The sequence below is a fragment of the Sus scrofa genome, chromosome 14, assembly GCF_000003025.6.
Source record: "Sus scrofa isolate TJ Tabasco breed Duroc chromosome 14, Sscrofa11.1, whole genome shotgun sequence".
Lineage (NCBI taxonomy): Eukaryota > Metazoa > Chordata > Mammalia > Artiodactyla > Suidae > Sus > Sus scrofa.
In genome coordinates, this window is record NC_010456.5 from 112,050,062 (window position 1) to 112,068,375 (window position 18,314).

An 18,314-nucleotide genomic window follows, 5' to 3' on the forward strand; every position below is an offset into this window, starting at 1 on the left:
AGAGAGTGACAGCCTGGGCAAAAACAGAGACGTGGCCTTAAGTACCTACTGGGAGGCAGGCAGCACAGCTTTGTACAAGTTAAGAGCCTTGCCCTTTTCCTTAGGCCTGACCTCAGATCCCAGATTTGCCATACCAGCCATTTGTTCTTTGACAAGTTACTTGGCTTCTCTGAGCCTTAGTTTCTTCATCTGTTAAAAGGAATAATAACAGTGTCTGCCTCAAGATTAGTAAGGACTAAATAAGCTAATAGTTAAAAAGTGCTTAGCAAAGTGCCTGGCATATAACAAGAACAATAAATGCTGTGAGCTCTAATTTGAGGCTCTTCTCAGATGACAGTTAAAATTGATCTTGGAGAGTTCCTGTTGTGGCGCAGGGGAAACGAACCTGATTAGGATCCATGAGGAGGTGTGTTCAATCCCTGGCCTCACTCAGTGGGCTCAGATTCCAGCGTTGCTGGGGGCTGTGGTGTAGGTCACAGACATGGCTCGCTCGGATCTGGCGTTGCTGTGGCTGTGGTGTAGGCCAGCGGCTGCAGCTCCAATTCACCCCTTAGCCGGGGAACTTCCATACGCAGCGGGTATGGCCCTAAAATAAAATAAAATTCATCTTGGCAGTTTGCAATTCACTAACATGAGCAAACCACGTCTCAAAATTAAGAGTGTATGTATGTATGCTCTATTCCTTCTGATACAGGGAGCTCCAGAAGTTTTTCTTTCCAGCTCTATCTCTACTGGCAAAAAAATTTGTGATTTTTTTTTTCTTTTTTTACTTCAGCATGCTAAAGCTGAGAAAGGGGTGGTGGGTGGTGATTTTCAATCATTTATGGACATGTCCTGACACTCCCTTTTCCTTGCTAACTATTCCCCAGGCTGGAGTCAAGAGAGGGCAAACCAGAAGGCCCGGCTTTGGGTCTGACTCCAAGACGACTGGCTGGGAGGAAAACTTTACAGGCAGAACAGGCTTCTGAGGCACAGTGGAACAGTGAGACTACGGCATTGTTGCACTGGTGGCAGTCCCTACTGAAGAAGCACCTCAGCTGTATGTATGGCCAAAATAAAGGTCACTCCACCTAAAGGGAGTGCTGGGCAAACCAGAAGGGGAGGTGGGAAAGCAGGAACAGAGATGCTGCCGCAAGTGAACAGAAAGCAGGACAACCTGACCAAGCCAACGTTCTCTTGCCTCAGGGAACCTCTGCTCACGTTCACCTACCCCCTTCACCTAGGATCCCTGCTACAGTGAGTAACTGCTCTGTGCAAAACCTGGAGCCAAATGCCCATATGTAGGTGGCTAAGGACAACCAGCACTGCCCTCTGCCATTTCCCTGGAGTGGAGTTGAGAATAGCCTAGCAAAAACAAAACCCATATTTGTGTTCTGTGTTTGGGAAGGTTTTCAGATGGGATCCTCTCATAGCCATCCTGTGAAGCCATCAGGGTAGCAACTTTAAGAAGCAGCCCACTCAAAGAATGACCTTCCTGTGTCCCAGGATACAAACTTATGGCTAGGTTAGGATTAATTTCTAGCTTTGATTTTGAGTCTCTTCCACTGGCACTATTCCTCTCATTCATATTTTATCAGCCTGATTTTCAGAGAGGAGTGCTGTCAACCAAAGAGGCTTCCTATAGAAAAGTTCTATTAATTGCAGTCACATCTGATATTTTCATTAAGTTCAGAGATTGAAGTGGGAGGACAGCCGAGAGAAATGGACTGTGGTCTGAATATGTTATCAGAGGTAGTGAAGTAACTCCCTAACTACAGTTGGGCAAGTGCTATGCTGGAACTCAGTATTGTCATTTACACATTCTGTTCATTTGAAAATGTGTGAGATTCTGAGTCTGCCAGCAGAGCACCTTAGAGGAGCAAGACTTGCTTCAGAGAGTGTAGGTGAACTGATAAATCACTTTGGCCTACTTGCTGCCTCCTGAGGTATCTGAAGTCGGCACTGAGTTCCTGTGTCCCTTAGCCTGCTGGGCCTCTGCGGTTTACTTTCTCTCCTGTCTGGTACTATAAGTCTCGCAGTCTTACTGCCTTCCCTCCCCTGTCACCCCCAGCCCACGTTCCCACGAGGACTGCAGATTTACTGTACATAGTCGTGTCTCTCCTGGCCTTCCCAGCTTGGACTTCCTCACTCAGCCCATCAGCGCTTTCAGGATTTTTTCTGTGGTCTTCTCCGACATACTTGTTGACTTTTCCTTTCTGTTTCCTACTTTCTATTCTATTCCCATCGAATCAAACTCGGCTCTCCTCATCCTTGCCCCTTCCCCTCTGCCTACTACCCCTAACACTCATCTGTGCACAGACATGCACATTTCTGCCTTTGCTCTGACAACTCCCTTTCAGGTTTACCCTGCTCCTTCCCTCTTAGGCTTTTCCAGTCTTGATTTCAAGGCAAGTCACTTAACCTCTTAAGCCTGTTTCCCCATCTATAAGATAGGGCTATTAATTCCTCAGGATGGAATAAAGGTACAAAGAAAAAATGAATTTGGACACTCTTTGTAAAAGTGAGTGTACACTTGAAGTATTCCTCCCCAGCTACCTCCCCCTCCACATACACACACATCCTATTTAGAGTGCTGGGGGTGGCAGAAGTGTGGCGTGGGCCCTGCAGTCTAGCAGTCTACAGTCACACACAGCAGCCCTAACTACGAGACTGTCTGTGAGGAAGTGCCAAACTGAGCTTCGTGGAACTCAGAAGAGGGATGACATGTCTTTCCTAGGGTTCCTTCAGTTAAATAATGATGGCTACTGTAATCCTGTTCACCACCTCTCAGGCCAATGCTCATCTGCCTGTTCCCCCACCCCCTGCTGCTCCAGAGCTCAGACCCCTAGGCGCATGTGAAACTCAGTCACCAGTGACCCTGTGGCCCTCATCGTTTTGGTCTTATTCATGGGCCCATGTCAATATTGTCACAAATGAGAGGAGGAGGATCAGTCCCAGTCATGAGAGTTCAGGTTTGATTCAAACCCTAGAGGAGAATTTAATAGGTGGTAGGAAGGAAGTATGAACTGAGTTGAGGGGAAATTGCAAGGCCAGATCACATAGGAGGATCACACTAGTTGAGTTCTCAGGAGTTGGGGGAGTTGATTCTGAGATGCTTCCTAGATTGCTGCTGGGCAAGGTGATTAAACCTAGGAAGGGCAGGATATTTGATAGCCCAGGAGGAGCTCACTGTAAGATCTGGCCTACGAATTATGTTCAAGATGAACTGGAAGTGGAGGCAGGTATCCAAGTGACCCAGTCCCTGAGGAAGTGAACCCCAGTTAAGGTTTGGTTGAGTGGACAGGTGCAAATGATTGTGGCTTATTTAATCAGAAAAACAGCATTTCCTGTATACACTTCTGGTCAGGCTGTTACTTCTTTCCTCCAAGCCTGACTCCCTCAACCCCCTCAGACCTCAAGCTGAAAGACCAAGTGGCTGGAGTCCCTTGAGCTAGGAATCAAGACCCTGTTCCCTGTTGAGAGCTGCGCCAACGCTTGGTCTCCACCTACGCTGGCCCTCTGCCCTAGGCAGAGAGCAGAAGGAGGTGGCAGGAGCGCAGGAAGTGAGGTCCTCGATAGAGGACTGGCCAGAGGGCCTTCGGAGAGTTAAATTCCCAGAGGACAGGTGTGCACATCCCCAGGAAGGGGCAAGTCCGAGGAGTCCCAGGGCCGAGAGGAGGGAAGGCGAGATAAACCGTTCCAGGGCGCACGGGGTGGTGAAGCCACCACCAGGGGGCGATACTAGGGCGGCGGCCCTTGGGGGCGGGGCACGTCAGATGCCCTCGGGCAGTGTGTCAGCCTTGACCTGTAGTGTGTAGGGTAGGGGCGCGAAAGCAAAGAGCGCCCTTCCCGGCACCAGATCCTGTTGGCCCCGCCTCCCTGGTCCCGCCTTCCAGGCCCCCGCCCCACCCCCGGCTCCGCCTCCGGCCGCGGCCCCTTCCTCCCGCAGCTGGTGCTGTGGTGCTGTGGGGCCGCGGAGCCGCGCATCGCAGTCTCTATGGCCTGGGATCTGAGCGCAAAGGTGAGAGAGCCGTGGAGTGCGGGCGGCGGCAGGGCCTGGGCCGGGGGGCGGGGGCCAGGCCAGGCCTTCCCCGTGTCTGTTCCACCCTCCCAGCTGGGCCAGGCCTTTCTCACTGCCAAGTCCCCTGGTCCCGCATAAAGGTTGTAAAGGGGCGCGGGCTAGGCCTCGGGCTGCGCTGGGCGCAGACCCGCCACCGCAGAGTCGGCAACTGGCGTGGGGCGGGGGCCCGCGTGGCGAACAGTGTTTCTTGGGATCTGGGTCACGTCTCTCGGTGTCTGGCGGGATCGGAGGAGAGCTTGTCCTCGAGCTGCAGCAGTAGAAACTGAGGTTAGACCTGAGGAGAGGAGAGAACCGCGGAGTGTCCAGGATGGAGGAGGAAGGGGTAGCGGGGGAGGGGCTCTCAGGCCAGGAGGGACCGCCATCCTACCGGGCGGAGGGCGATACTGCCTACACTAGGCAAGTGGACATCTGGGATGAAGGTCGAGAGCCTGCCCATCCTACATTGATCCTCTTTGGGAGGTGGCTACCCTCCTCAGTTCCCTCTGCCCTAAGATCTCATAGTGGGAAGATGGTCAGAGTTCACGGGGCTGGCCGGGGGGAAGAACCCTAGCTGTGGAACTGGGGGTGGAGTGTGGGATATGGACCGGAGACCTTGAAGCTTCGTTGGCACTGGGGGAGAGAGGGGTAGCTGCTCCGCCCCCATTTAGCCCCGCCCCCTCCCAACAGGTTAAAAGGGAGCTGAGGGCTCCTCACCCAACTCCCATTATCTAGAACTGCAGTGGGCATGGGAGTGGAGGAGGGCTAAATTACACGTTCCAGTCTATTTTTCCTTTGCCAGAATCAGGGCACTCCTCCTGCTTGGGTTAAGTAGCCCCTCCCTGCCTTGCAGAGTGGCCTTGACCCATGCACTCAACCCTTTTGTGAATCAGCAGCTTCCCCCATTTCCCCCCCCCACACACACACTCGGATTCTGGCCTTAGAATCAGGACTTTCATGAAAGGAGGTAAGGTTCTGCTCTGCATCTCACCCCCAGTGGACACTGGCAGCTTTCAGGTCTGCAGTGAGAACTGGACCCTTGTATGTACCTATGCTTGTCTCTGAGCAGATGTAAGTGTGTGTTTGAGGACTGTGTGCATACACATGTACTTGATTCTTTTGTGAACATGACAGTGCCTGACCCACTCACTCTGTCAGTGCATTTGTGTGCATGTCTCTACACATACGTGTGTTTGTGCAGGACCCTCTTGTGAATAGATGCACAGTCCCTCATAGGCGCAAGTGTGGGTTTATAACTCTCCTTGTTAACCCCTGAGGCTGAGTGACCTAAATAAATGGCAGTGTGAATACAACCCTACATGTGAATATGTAAAAACACGTGTGGCAAGCTCTTTAGGTGAACACGTGTGTGCATTACTCTCTGGTGAGGACATGTCCTCACAGCCCTCCTATGAATATGTACATGTGTGTACCTGTAATGTGCATGCACATTTGTGTCTCTTGTGTAAACCTGTGTAAGTGTGGTTCCTCTGACCTGGGGCGTGTTCCTCTTGCCCAATCCTGGAGATTGATCTCTCCCAGCCATAGGGTTCCCCCCATTTTGCACTAAGCAAATACGAGGCCCCAAAGGTAAACAGGTGTGCCGCCCTCGTGAGAGGTGGGGCACAGGCTGTTTGCCTGCAGCCTCTTGCTGCCCCAGCCCCCAAACCAGGAGCTGATGCCCCTTCTGTGGTCTAGGGACCCTCTTAAGTCTACCCATACTCCCTCTGGGCTCTGCCCACTCAGTGGTGACCTTTTACCTCTTGAAGAAACACTCCAAACTCTCCCTCTGGCCAACTCCTGGCCCCTCCTCTCGCTTCAAGGCCACATAGTTAATATTTGACCTGCAAGGAAGAGGAGAGGCCAGTGGCCTCTCTAGCCTTGTCTCTGGGCATTTTATGAGATTGGGTGGGTCAGGCTTTCTCCAGGAAACTTCAGAGATCAGGCCTATTATAGTGGTCTGCCACCTATCCTGACCCCATCCCCCGCTGCTTGGCTTGAGGGAGGGTCCAGGTGTGAGACTAGTCTCCAAGATGTGCTCAGGGATCCTGTCATTCACCTTTCCACCTCGCTCATGTCTCAGTCAAGTGACCTTGCGCACTAGAGCCTCCTATAGAGATGTTACCCCTGCACCACCCTACCCCATCCCCAGTGCATGTGAGTGTCTGCTTGCAGGTAGGGGCACGCGTGGATGCCAGGCCAGAGGGTGCAGTACAGACTCGCATGGGCAGGGCAGAGATGTGCACCCCCTTGGAGAGGAATGCTGAGGAGGAGAAGTATCTAATTAAAGAGAAATTCCAGAGGGAGCTCTCAGGCCAGGGAAAAGAAAAAACAAAGGGAAAAGAGGACAAAATAAACAAAGGCCCATTAAGCATCTGTGCCCAGGCCTTCCTGCATAAGGCACCCCCGCAGGCCAGGCGGCAGGGCAGCTGCTGCAGGAGGAGGCATTCTCCCTGAGAACTCGAGCTCCACCCAGATGGGGGCCAAGCTAAGCTTCTGACTGGGTCAGAGGAGGGCTGTTACCTTGGCTTTGGCGTGAAGGGAGTTTGGGGTCTTGTAAAGTAGACGAGTTCTCCCCAACTTCCTGCATCAGAGCAGCAAGGTGGTCAGAATGACTGTGAAGCCATCCTCTCATGGAGTTCTGCAGATGCCACGGTACTACCTGAAATCTGGGGACAACACTCTCTACCTTCCACCCACACACAGACAAAAGGGTTTTTTTTTTTTTTTCTGTTTTTTTTTTTCTTCAGAAAACGGACCTCAGAAAACCAGGACTAGCCCTGCTGTCGGGGCAGGGTGACTCCTTCAGTGACCTACAACCCCTCTGTGACCGCACAACTCCTTCTCACTATGGAGTTTGTATCTGATGCTGACAGGCAGCGTGTCATCCATCCCCTCTCCGGACTCTTACTGGGACTCCATGGCCACACAACTCTGTGATTCCATGTCTCCCCAATTCCAAGACCCTCCCTGGCCCCACGACTCCTGACCTTCTAAGTGACCTACCTAGACCTTGACCCCTGTGACTGTTCTTCCCATCATCCCCTTAACTCTGGCCCTGGCTCCCCTTGGGGGTCTTGTTGGTCTGGGCCTCCCCAGGAAGATGTGGGGGAGGCTCTGGCCCCTTCTCCTGAGCTTCCTCACAGTAACCGCCGTTCCTGGACCCTCGCTGCGGAGACCATCCAGAGAACTAGATGCCACCCCGCGGATGACGATCCTTTATGAAGGTTAGATGTCCCCAGCCTAAAAAGGCAACAGGAGAGCCAGGGCTGGGAGTGGGGAGGCAGCCCCAGAGCTGGGCTCACAGCTCCTGCTCCCCCCCAGAGCTCACTGGGACCCGGCACTTCAAGGGCCGAGCCCAGAACTACTCAACGCTGCTGCTGGAGGAGGCCTCAGCAAGGCTGCTGGTGGGAGCCCGAGGCGCCCTGTTCTCTCTCAACGCCTACAACATAGGAGACGGCACCCACAAAGAGGTCAGCCCCTGGAACCAGGACCACCCAGAGGGTGTCCAGATTCATCCACCTCCTTGGGACCTCAGGTTCCTGGAAACCCTGACAGTCTTCCATAGCCCCCTTGTCAGACAGCACTGCCCTTCCTGGCCCAGGTCTCCCTTTCAGTGCTCCTCCTGAAACTCACCCCGACCCTGAGTCCTATCACCTTGTCCCACGGGTAATGGGGAAAGGCAAAGGTTCTGGGGTCAGTGGCTCAGCGCATTCCCTTTCCTGCCCCACCAGATTCGCTGGGAGGCCTCCCCAGAGATGCAAAGCAAATGTCATCAAAAAGGGAAAAACAACCAGGTATGTGGTCTGCCCTGTCCCCAGCTCCTTACCTCTTCCTCCTTAGTTGGGGATATATCAGAGTTGGTGAGGACATAGATGGAGGAGTACAAATCAGCCAGTAAGTTGCATTGTAAGTGCCACCAAAGTAGCAGGCCCTGGGAGTAGACTTTTTTTTTTTTTTGGTCTTTTTAGGGCCACACCCACGGCATACGAAGTTCCCAGGCTTGGGGTCCAATCCGAGCTATAGCCACTGGCCTACCCCACAGCCATAGCAAAGCCAGATCCAAGCTGAGTGTTCAACCTAAACTACAGCTCAGGGTGACGCTGGATCTTTAACCCACTTAGCGAGGCCAGGGGTTGAACCAGTGTCCTCATGGATACTAGGCAGAATCATTTCCACTGAGCCACGATGGGAACTCTGCCCTGGGAATATACTTTAAATCAAAACATTTGGTGACCAGAGTTCAATCCCTGGTCTCACTCAGTGAGTTAAGGATCCCTCATTGCCATGGCTGTGGTGTAGGCTGGCAGCTGCAGCTCCAGTTCAACTCCTAGCCTGGGCACTTCTATATCCCATGGGTGCAGCCTTAAAAAAAAAAAAAAAAAAAGTGAAACAATAAAAATAAAGTGTCTCCAAGAGATTCCATCAAAGGGTTCCTCTTAGCGCAATGTGGGTAAAAAATGAGGCTGGCGAGGCAAATGGAGCCCAGTTCATGAAGGGCTGTAAATTCCCAGCTGGGACTTTGGATTTTATTCTATGATCATGGGGCACCCTCACCATTTCATTTTAAGAGACTCTCAAACTGTAATGTGCACATCAATCACCTGGGTGTGTGTGTGTGTGTTGTGTGTGTGTGTGTATTTTTTTTTTTTTAGAACCGCACCTGTGGCATATGGAGGTTCCCAGGCTAGGGGTCGAATCAGAGCTATAGCTGCTGGTCTACACCACAGCCACAGCAACACCAGATCTGAGCCGAGTCTGCGACCTACACCACAGCTCACGGCAATGTGGGATCCTTAACCCACTGAGCAAGGCCAGGGATCAAACCCACATGGTTCCTAGTCAGATTTGTTTCCACTGCACCACAATAGGAATTCCACCTGGATATATTATAAATGCAGATGCTAATGCAGTAGGTCTGGGGAAGGGCATGAGATTCTGTAGTTTTAACAAGCTCCCAGACGAAGCTTGATAATGCTGGTCCTGGGCCACTCTTTGGGTAGCAAGGCCTTAGGAGAACATGTCCTTAAAGCACGTTCTGAGGGGCATTAATTTTCAAAAGAGATTTTTAACAGATAAGTTTGGGAAATTCTGCAGGCTCAGTCCCAAATGCTCTTAAGGCTTTGGAAGTCCCCAGTAAAGGTCGGTTTTACCTGTGGTTTCCTCCTTATTTGACCACAGAATTCCCTCTCCTAGCTTCCCCCAATTTTTTGTCTGCTTTTTAATTAAAGTATAGTTAATTTACAATGTTGTGAGGTTTGGGGGGTTGTTTGTTTAATAAAGTGTTGTTAGGAGTTCCTGTCATGGCTCAGCGGTAACTAAACTGACCAGGATCCATGAGGATGTGGGTTCAATCCCTGGCCTTGCTCAGTGGGTTAAGGATCCAGTGTTGCCATGAGCTGTGGTGTATGTAGGTCACAGACGCAGCTTAGATCTAGCATTGCTGTGGCTGTGGTGTAGGCTGGCAGCTACAGCTCTGATTTGACCCCTAGCCTGGCTGGGAATTTCCATATGCTGCAGGTGCCGCTCTACGAAGACCAAAAAAAAAAAAAAAAAAAAAAAGTGTAGTTGATTGACAATGTTGTGCCAGCTTCCCCCCTTTTAAATGTAAACATACGGGGGACAGTATCATAAGAATATCCATCTGCTCCTAGGCACTAGATGGATTAAAACAGAGCGAATCTGGAGGCAAGAAAGGTAGTAGGGAGGTTGGAGGCATCGTGTGCGGGTCAGAGGAGGGAGGCCTGAGTGGGCTGGGGGAGAGGAGAGATGGATGCCAAAACACTGCACCTGCTGAGGGAGTGGGGTGAGACAAAGAAGGCTGCATGGACTCAAACCCTGGGGAACAGGCAGGAGGAATCATTAACAAGGCAAGGATGTCAAGAGGCTGGCAGCCTAGGGCATTTAATGGGCAGAGAAGGCCAGTGTGGCTGAAGCAGAGTGAATGAGGCCAGGGGAAGGGGCAGGGCTCTATCATGCAGGGCTAGAAGCATATGAGACCCTATGTTCAGAACTGTGGTGAGTCACTGAAGGGTTTTTAAATACTGCAGTGACATGATCTGGTTTACATTTTTAAAATATACCTTGGAAAGTGGGTTGCAAGAGGGTGCTGACTGGTAGACTCTCTGGGGAAGGAAACTCCAAACAATGGTAACAGCAGTCTCCTTTGAAGGCAATAAGGATAAAAAGACTATTTACAACATATCCCTTTGTACCTTTTGAATTTTACAGTATGTGCATGTATCCCTCATTCATCAAATAGTTTTTGTAAAGAGTGGCAGGGGGTTGGGAGGGCTGTCAGGTATTCGCTGTACTTGTCTAGGGAAGAGGTGAGGATGGTAATTTGGACTAGGGTGGTGGCAATGGAGGGGAAGTTGACCAAGTCATGAGACATGCAGGACAAAGACTTCATCATGGAGAAAAGCTGAATGTGGGAGTGAGGGAATAGGAAGAAGCACAGATGACACCCAGTTTCTGGACTGATGGATGGATGAAGTGAGGTGGGAAAGACTGGATGAACAGGTTTCAAAGGGAAGATGCAGGTGAGGGAGGAGGGGATGAGTTTGGTTTCTGACAGCATGAGTTTGATGTTCTGGGATATCAGGTGGACAGATGGCTGGAACCTGGGGTAGATTTGGTGGTACCACTGCAAAAGGGTGACTGGGGGACATTGCTGAGAAGGAGATGCAAGAGAGAAGCATCTTAGGGTGGTGCGATCCCTTGGAGCCTCTGAACTGGGGGTGCAGAGGACTGTAGAAGATGCAGGAGAAGCTGGCTAAGTGTGTCAAGAAGCAGAGAGATAGCAGAGAAAAGAGGGGTCATGTGCCTGGGAGACCAAAGCAGAGTGAGTTCCAGGGAACACTCTGTGTTCTGGGCAGTGAGAAGGGCCCCCCAGGGAAGCTGCCAAGTTGTTTGTCCGGTGGGTGGGGCAAGAGCCCCACTGGAAAGCTGGACTAATGGAAGAGGTCTCTAAGAAGGCCCAGCGCTCACAGCCCTCCCCACCTCCCCCACAGACCGAGTGCTTCAACCACGTGCGGCTCCTGCAGCGGCTCAACGCCACCCACCTCTACGCGTGCGGGACCCACGCCTTCCAGCCCCTCTGCGCAGCCATTGTGAGAATGCCTGCCCCCGGCCTGACTGCTAGTCCCTGACCCCAGACTGGTCTGGCCTTGGCGACAACCCCTGCCTGCCTATCCCCACGATCACTGACTTCTGGCTCTTCATTCCCCCAGGATGCCGAGGCCTTCACTTTGCCAAGCAGCTTTGAGGAGGGGAAGGAGAAGTGTCCTTATGACCCAGCCCGAGGCTTCACAGGCCTCATCATTGGTGAGCACGCCCTCCTCCCCTCCTCCACAAGCATGCTGTTTGTGGGCGTGGATCTCGTTGCTAGGACTTGCTTCCCACATGTGTTATGTGTCTTGTTATAAGTGACATGTCTCTCATGTCTGGCATGTCCCTGCCTCAGATGGAGGCCTCTACACAGCCACGCGGTATGAATTCCGGAGCATTCCTGACATCCGCCGGAGCCGCCACCCACACTCCCTGAGGACTGAGGAGGCACCGATGCACTGGCTCAATGGTTAGGAGGATGAGGCGCAGGAGGATGGGGAGCAGGGGACCCTTTCTTCATCTTTACTCCCTTGGGCAGTTGACCATCCCATCTCCCAGCCCCAGGGGCTCCCATATAGTCCTGTGCATTGTTGAGTGAGGGGGGTGGGGGACGATCCCCAAACTATCCCAGAAGACGCCTGAACTGCCTGACCCACAGATGCTGAGTTTGTGTTCTCCGTCCTGGTGCGAGAGAGCAAAGCCAGTGCAGTGGGTGACGATGACAAGGTTTACTACTTCTTCACGGAGCGTGCCGCTGAGGAGGGCTCTGGCAGCTTTGCTCAGAGCCGCAGCAGCCACCGTGTGGCCCGTGTGGCCCGTGTGTGCAAGGTGAGTAGGACGGAGGTCAGGGCAAGGGGTAGAGGCTGAACCTCTGACCCTGGCCCCTGACCCTACTCGCCTACTTCCCCAGGGGGACCTGGGAGGGAAGAAGATCCTGCAGAAGAAGTGGACATCCTTCTTAAAGGCGCGTCTCATCTGCCACATCCCACAATATGAGACACTACGTGGTGTCTGCAGCCTGGAAACCGATACCTCAGCCCGCACGCACTTCTATACAGCCTTCACGCTGACCACACAGTGGTCAGTGCGGGCTGGTGGGAGGCAAGGAATGGGGACAGCACAGGGGCTGGAGCAGAGGTCAGCGAGGATAAGATGGGACCTACTGCGGGGAGGCTGGCTGCACAGAACTTCAGGCACATCCAGCGCCTGCTGACCCTCAGGAGACATGTGGGCCTGGACCTGGGGTCGGTTAGGGTAACAGTGGGCTCCAGGCCAGGCAGGTGGGCAGGCTCCTCTCAGTGTGACTCAGCCCCTCCCCTATGTCCCATCCCTAGGAAGACCCTGGGGCCTCGGCCATCTGCCGCTATGACCTGGCCGAGGTGCAGGCTGTCTTTGCAGGCCCCTACATGGAATACCAGGATGGTGTCCGGCGCTGGGGCCGCTACGAGGGAGGGGTGCCAGAGCCCCGGCCTGGCTCGGTGAGTGCCCAGGCCTGGGGTCAGTACTAAATGGAGAGGACCCCTGAGAGGGGCAGGCGAGTCTAGCCTTGCGGGGAGGAGAGGTAAGAGGTAGAGTTCTGAGGTTCACCACCCTGTCCCCCACCACAGTGCATTACAGATTTGCTGCGCAGCCAAGGCTACAATTCATCCCAGGACCTGCCATCCCTGGTCCTGGACTTTGTGAAGTTGCACCCACTCATGGCTCGGCCTGTGGTGCCCACACGAGGACGGCCCCTGCTGCTCAAGCGCAGTGTGCGATACACACACCTCACAGGGACACCTGTCACCACGCCCGCTGGACCCACCTATGATCTGCTCTTTCTGGGCACAGGTGCTTCTGACCCCTGGCCTGAGCCCTTTGGTGACTGCTGGCCTGAGTCTTTGATCCCTGTTGACCTCTAGCCCCTGGATGACCCTTGATCACAAAGCCCGGTGACCACTGATGTGGATTCTTCAATGAACACTCACTACTGGCCCCCAATGACCACTAGCTCTTGGTGACCGCTGACGTCTGTCACCAACCACTATGACATTTAACCCTGGTCACTAATGCTTCTGAATCCATTCTTGCTATGACTAGCTTGGAATTCCCAATGTCCTGAAGGCCCACTGCTGCTGGCTAAATCCTCGTCCCTGCCCTCATGACTCTGAGCTGCTCTTATTAGGCTATTGCAGGGGGCTAAGAACAGATTCCACTGTTAGAGTCTGACCCTCTGCCCTTCCCATACCAGCTGATGGCTGGATCCACAAGGCTGTGGTCCTGGGTTCTGGGATGCACATTATTGAAGAGACACAGGTGTTCAAGGAGCCCCAGTCTGTGGAAAATCTGGTCATCTCTCCGATGCAGGTAGAACCTGATTCATCCCCTCAATATTCTGGCCTTGCCAGCATAGATGGAGGGAGTGGGGAGGTTGGGCAGTGGCTGTGCGTGTCTGTAAGTTGGGGTGTTGCCAACCAGCTGTCCTCTCTGGCTCCTAGCATAGCCTCTATGTGGGAGCCCCTAGTGGCGTCATCCAGCTACCACTGTCCAGCTGCTCACGCTACCGTTCCTGCTACGACTGCATCCTGGCCCGGGACCCCTACTGTGGCTGGGATCCCAGCACCCATGCCTGCATGATGACCACCACCATAGCCAACAGGTCCCAGGGTGGCAGGTGGGAGGAAAGGGTGGGGTGTGAGGGTCCCAGTTACCGAGGGTATCAAGGCTGAGAGGGGAGGAAGGCCTGCCAGCTGCAAGGAGTGGGGGCTAGTCATTTGTAGCAGTCTCATTGACCCTTCCACTAGGGAAACTGAAGCCCAGTTCCCCTTGTTCATGAATCCTGATCGTCTGTCTCCAGGACAGTGCTTATACAAGACATAGAGAAAGGAAACCGAGGCTGTGAGGGCAACGGGGACATAGGTAAGTGACATCATGGATGTGTGTGGGTCTGGCTGCACAGCCTGTCCTCTTTACCATTTGTTGTCATTTGTATGTGCATGTACGCATCTGAATCACTCTATCTGTGCTTTGAGTGAAAATGACCCAGCACAGAGTAAGTGCTCAATAAACATTTGTTTACCAAAAAAATTATAAATAAGGATACAGGCTCAAGATGTGAAGTTTCTTGTCACCTCTGGAACTTACAGCCAACTATGTGGGCAGGCAATCAAATGATCACACAAACAGTTAATTATAATTATTTTCATTGGTTTTTGTTACAACTATGACAAGGGTTTGAAAGATTATAGGGGAGTTCCCATCGTGGCTCAGCAGAAAGGAATCTGACTAGCATCCATGAGGACTCAGGTTTGATCCCGGGCCTCGCTCAGCAGGTTAAAGATCCGGCGTTGCTATGAGCTGTGGTGTAGGTCACAGACACGGCTCGGATCCTGGCCTCGCTCAGTGGGTTAAAGATCCTGTGTTGCTGCCAGCAGTGGTGTAGGCCAGCAACTGCAGCTCCGATTTGACCCTAGCCTGGGAACCTCCATATGCCACAGGGGCGGCCCTAAAAAGCAAAAAAAAAAAAAAAAATTTTTAAAAGAAAGAAAAACAAAAATAGATGCTTCTCCTGATATCTGAAGCAAGAGCAAAAGTTACTCATCAGAGCTAATATGTAGTGAGTACTTACCATGAGCCAAGCACTGACCACTCACTCACATGCAGGGTCTCATTTATTCTCACAGCATTCCTATGAGAAAGGGGCCATTATTACCATCTCCATGAGGGGCAGTCTCTCTGAGGGACAGGGAGAATAAGTAAACTGCCCAAAGTCAACCGTCAAGTAGTAGGATCAGAATTTGAACCTGACCCCAAGCAGGCTGACTGGAGCCTATACTTTTGATCACTATACGCTCTCTCCCCAGATTAACTGTACAAGTACAGAGTATGGGGTGGGGGGGGTGACACCCAAGCAGAGGGAAGAGCAGGCAGACCATGCTTGGTGTTGGGGCAACAAGAGAAGAGGCTGGAGGAGTTCCCATCCTGGTGCAGCGGAAACGAATCCAACTAGGAACTGTGAGGTTGCAGGTTCGATCCCTGGCCTTGCTCAGTGGATTAAGGATCTGGTGTTGCTGTGGCTGTGGTGTAGGCCAGCAGCTGTAGCTCCATTTCAACCCCTACTCTGGGAACCTCCGTATGCCATGGGTGCGGCCATAAAAAGAAAAAAGAAAAAGAAAAAAAAAGAACAGAAGAAGCTGGAGTAGTGGGCATGGACTGTGCTGAGGCTGGGAGTGGCATGATCAGCTTAGTGTTTTTAAAAGATCACCCCATTTCTGTATGGAGAATGGATTAGATGGGGGCCAGGCATTGTCGCTGGGGAAGAAGAGACGTGATGTGAACAGGTCTGAGATAAATTCTGAGGCATAATGTTACTGAGGGTTAGATACAAAGGTGATGGGAGGAGAGAGAGGCAAGGGAAACTCAGGTTTCGGGGACATGGCTGGTGGTACTGCATATGGTGATGACGATTCAAGAAAAAGACCTGGTGTAGTCTGGGAGGGAGACCTTGGCCTTCCTTCCTGTGGCATGTTCAAGAGCCCTCACATAGAGATGCCTAGTATGTGGAAGATACTGAGGTCTGACGCTTGGTAGAGAACTCTGTGCTGAGGCAGGGATGAGGAATCATTGGCAGATGGCCACTGAGAAGGCCCACGTGAGCAGAGAGCTTAGTCAGTTGCCACCCTAATTTCAGATTCCATGCTTGGTGCTGGGGACATAACAGGGAACCTCCCAGGACAGGTAGGTACTGACCATTCTCCTATCCCCCGCTCCTTCCAGGGCCACCACCACCACTGAAGACCCGTTCTGTGCTCCGCGGTGATGATGTCCTACTGCCCTGTGACCAGCCATCCAACCTTGCCCGGGCCTTGTGGCTGCTCAACGGGAGCACAGGCCTGAGCGATGGGCAGGAGGGCTACCGCGTGGGCGTGGATGGGCTACTGGTAACAGACACCCAGCCTGACCACAGTGGCAACTACAGCTGCTATGCTGAAGAGAACGGCCTCCGAACCCTGCTGGCCTCCTACAGCCTCACGGTGCGGCCAGCTACTCCTGCCCCTGCCCCACAAGCCCCTGCAATGCCTGGGGCACAACTGGCACCTGATGTAAGGCTGCTCTATGTATTAGCCATTGCTGCCCTTGGTGGCCTCTGCCTCATCCTGGCTTCCTCTCTCTTCTATGTGGCCTGTTTTCGGGGAGGTGGAAGAGGACACCGACGGAAATACTCACTGGGTCGGGCCGGCCGGGCAGGGGGCTCCGCTGTGCAGCTGCAGACAGTTTCAGGCCAATGTCCTGGAGAGGAAGATGAGGGTGATGATGGGGAGGGGGCTGGAGGCCTGGAGGGGGGCTGCCTCCAGATCATCCCTGGGGAGGGAGCCCCAGCCCCACCACCCCCGCCACCTCCACCACCCCCGGCTGAGCTGACCAATGGGCTAGTGGCACTGCCCAGCCGACTGCGCAGGATGAATGGTAACAGCTACGTGCTCCTGAGGCAGAGCAACAATGGAATGCCAGCAGGGCCCTGCTCCTTTGCAGAGGAGCTCAGCCGCATCCTGGAGAAGCGGAAGCACACGCAGCTCGTCGAGCACCTGGACGAGAGCTCTGTCTGAGCCCAGCCTCCCAGGAAAGATGCTCTTCCAAGCCAGCCTGTCTGCCCCAGGCTGGGTCGCTGCCTCCCCAACACAGACACCCTACCTTACCCCCCATTCCAACTCCAGGCCCTTCTCCCAACTTTTTGATGTTCCTATAATCAAGGGGACAAGACAAGCCCAGCCAAAGCCCCATTCTCAGCCTCCATAGACCCATCTGTGAGCAGCCCAAGCCAACCGGTGCTTCTCAGAGGTAGGTGCTCCCTCAGGCTCCACAGACCCAGCCAAGTCCTATCTCCTTTTAATCCAAGCACTTGGCAGGAGAGGATACAACACGCCTGCCCCTCCTGTCTGCTTAAACCCTTCCTCTTTCTTCCAGGCAGGGCTCTGCAGGTCCAGATGGCCTCAATGTCACCACTCTGCAAGGCCCTATGTGCTGGATGGTCCTGAAAACAGACAAGACCTCTGCCAGCCACCAGAGCCACCCGAGCCCTGCGTGTATTCACACGCGCGCGTGGAAGAATGTCGATCAGCTGGGCTGCAGGCCCCCCCCCTTTCTGGTGCATTCTTGTGTTTCATCCCTTCTTCTGGACTTTGGGTACCCTCCCAACTGCCACATCCCACCCTATTTAGTCCTCTCCTGTAGTCCCAGCCCTGTGTGATGACCTCTTTGGCAAGAGCTTGGGAACAGGCCAGCCTGGGGAGGTAAGACTACTGCATCATTCCCTTTTCTCCCTTACTGTGTAGCCCTTGTTGAGTCAGCCTCCCCACCCCCTTGGTCACTTTCAAAAGTGGCAGTTCCAGGCATGTCCCTTCCTCAGGCATATGTGCTCACATTTCTAGTCACATGCACATTCTGAGCCTCCCCTTGCAGCCTCGGACATGTGTCTGTCAGGTTTGGTCCATGAACATTTCAGGGGAGAGCTTTCTCCCACTTAGCTGTCTTCGCAGACACTTCCTTAGGACGGGTGACCGACACTGCACTCAATGAGCCAGCCTCCCTTTTGGGGACCAAGCATTTGCTACCCCTAGACCAGAGCAGGGGGAGGAGAGATCTGATGGGATCTGCACCTGGCACATGAAGCCCGTTCTTGGAACTATGCAAAGGGCAGAGGCTGGGAGTTTGGATGCTTGGCTCCCACCCCTGTCCTACCTCACCGGGACACTTTCAGGGTCCAGGAGCCTCTGAGGTCTCCAGGCGCATATGGGACAATCAAAATCTGACTGAGCTCCCCCATTCCCCTTGGGTGAGGACGACTGTTATTTTTGTAGCTGAGAACGTGGAATCCCACGGATTTTTACTGCCCTTCAACCTCTCCCCCTTCCACCCCACAATGAATGTATTTATTGTGAGGCGGCTGCACTTCTTTAAGAATGCCCCCGCTCACCACCCAGGCAGGCGGGACGGGCATGTGACAGAGTGGGGAGCCTGGGCTCAGCTCCTTCTCCCACTGTTGGTTAATAAATACCCTCTTTCCCCAAGCTATGAGTGGTCTGCTTGGTCTAGACCGGCTTCTCCTGATCATCAAGGGATAGGTTTCTCAGCCTATGGTAAAGGTGCTGCAGGGCTGGCTTTGCTTCCTATAAAACCATTTGCAGAGGAA

The 18,314-nt window shown here is 53.2% G+C and overlaps 1 protein-coding gene across 1 annotated transcript; it reads left to right on the forward strand.

The window, feature by feature from the left end:
- On the forward strand, positions 1,064–18,192 carry SEMA4G (semaphorin 4G). Its single transcript, XM_021072680.1, has 16 exons — positions 1,064–4,000; positions 6,787–7,263; positions 7,361–7,509; positions 7,771–7,833; positions 11,050–11,148; positions 11,269–11,362; positions 11,502–11,615; positions 11,805–11,974; positions 12,057–12,236; positions 12,481–12,624; positions 12,754–12,976; positions 13,377–13,492; positions 13,624–13,784; positions 13,983–14,044; positions 15,902–16,963; positions 17,090–18,192. The coding sequence occupies exons 2-15, from the start codon at positions 7,140–7,142 to the stop codon at positions 16,729–16,731; spliced, it is 2,529 nt and encodes an 842-aa protein (XP_020928339.1). The 5' UTR covers positions 1,064–4,000; positions 6,787–7,139; the 3' UTR covers positions 16,732–16,963; positions 17,090–18,192.

Excerpts from the sequence above, each read along its gene's own strand:
- SEMA4G (XM_021072680.1), top strand. The coding sequence starts at position 7,140 with ATGTGGGGGAGGCTCTGGCCCCTTCTCCTGAGCTTCCTCACAGTAACC. Across the intron at positions 7,510-7,770 it reads GAGACGGCACCCACAAAGAG|ATTCGCTGGGAGGCCTCCCC; the intron begins GTCAGCCCCTGG and ends CTGCCCCACCAG. Across the intron at positions 11,363-11,501 it reads CTTCACAGGCCTCATCATTG|ATGGAGGCCTCTACACAGCC; the intron begins GTGAGCACGCCC and ends TCCCTGCCTCAG.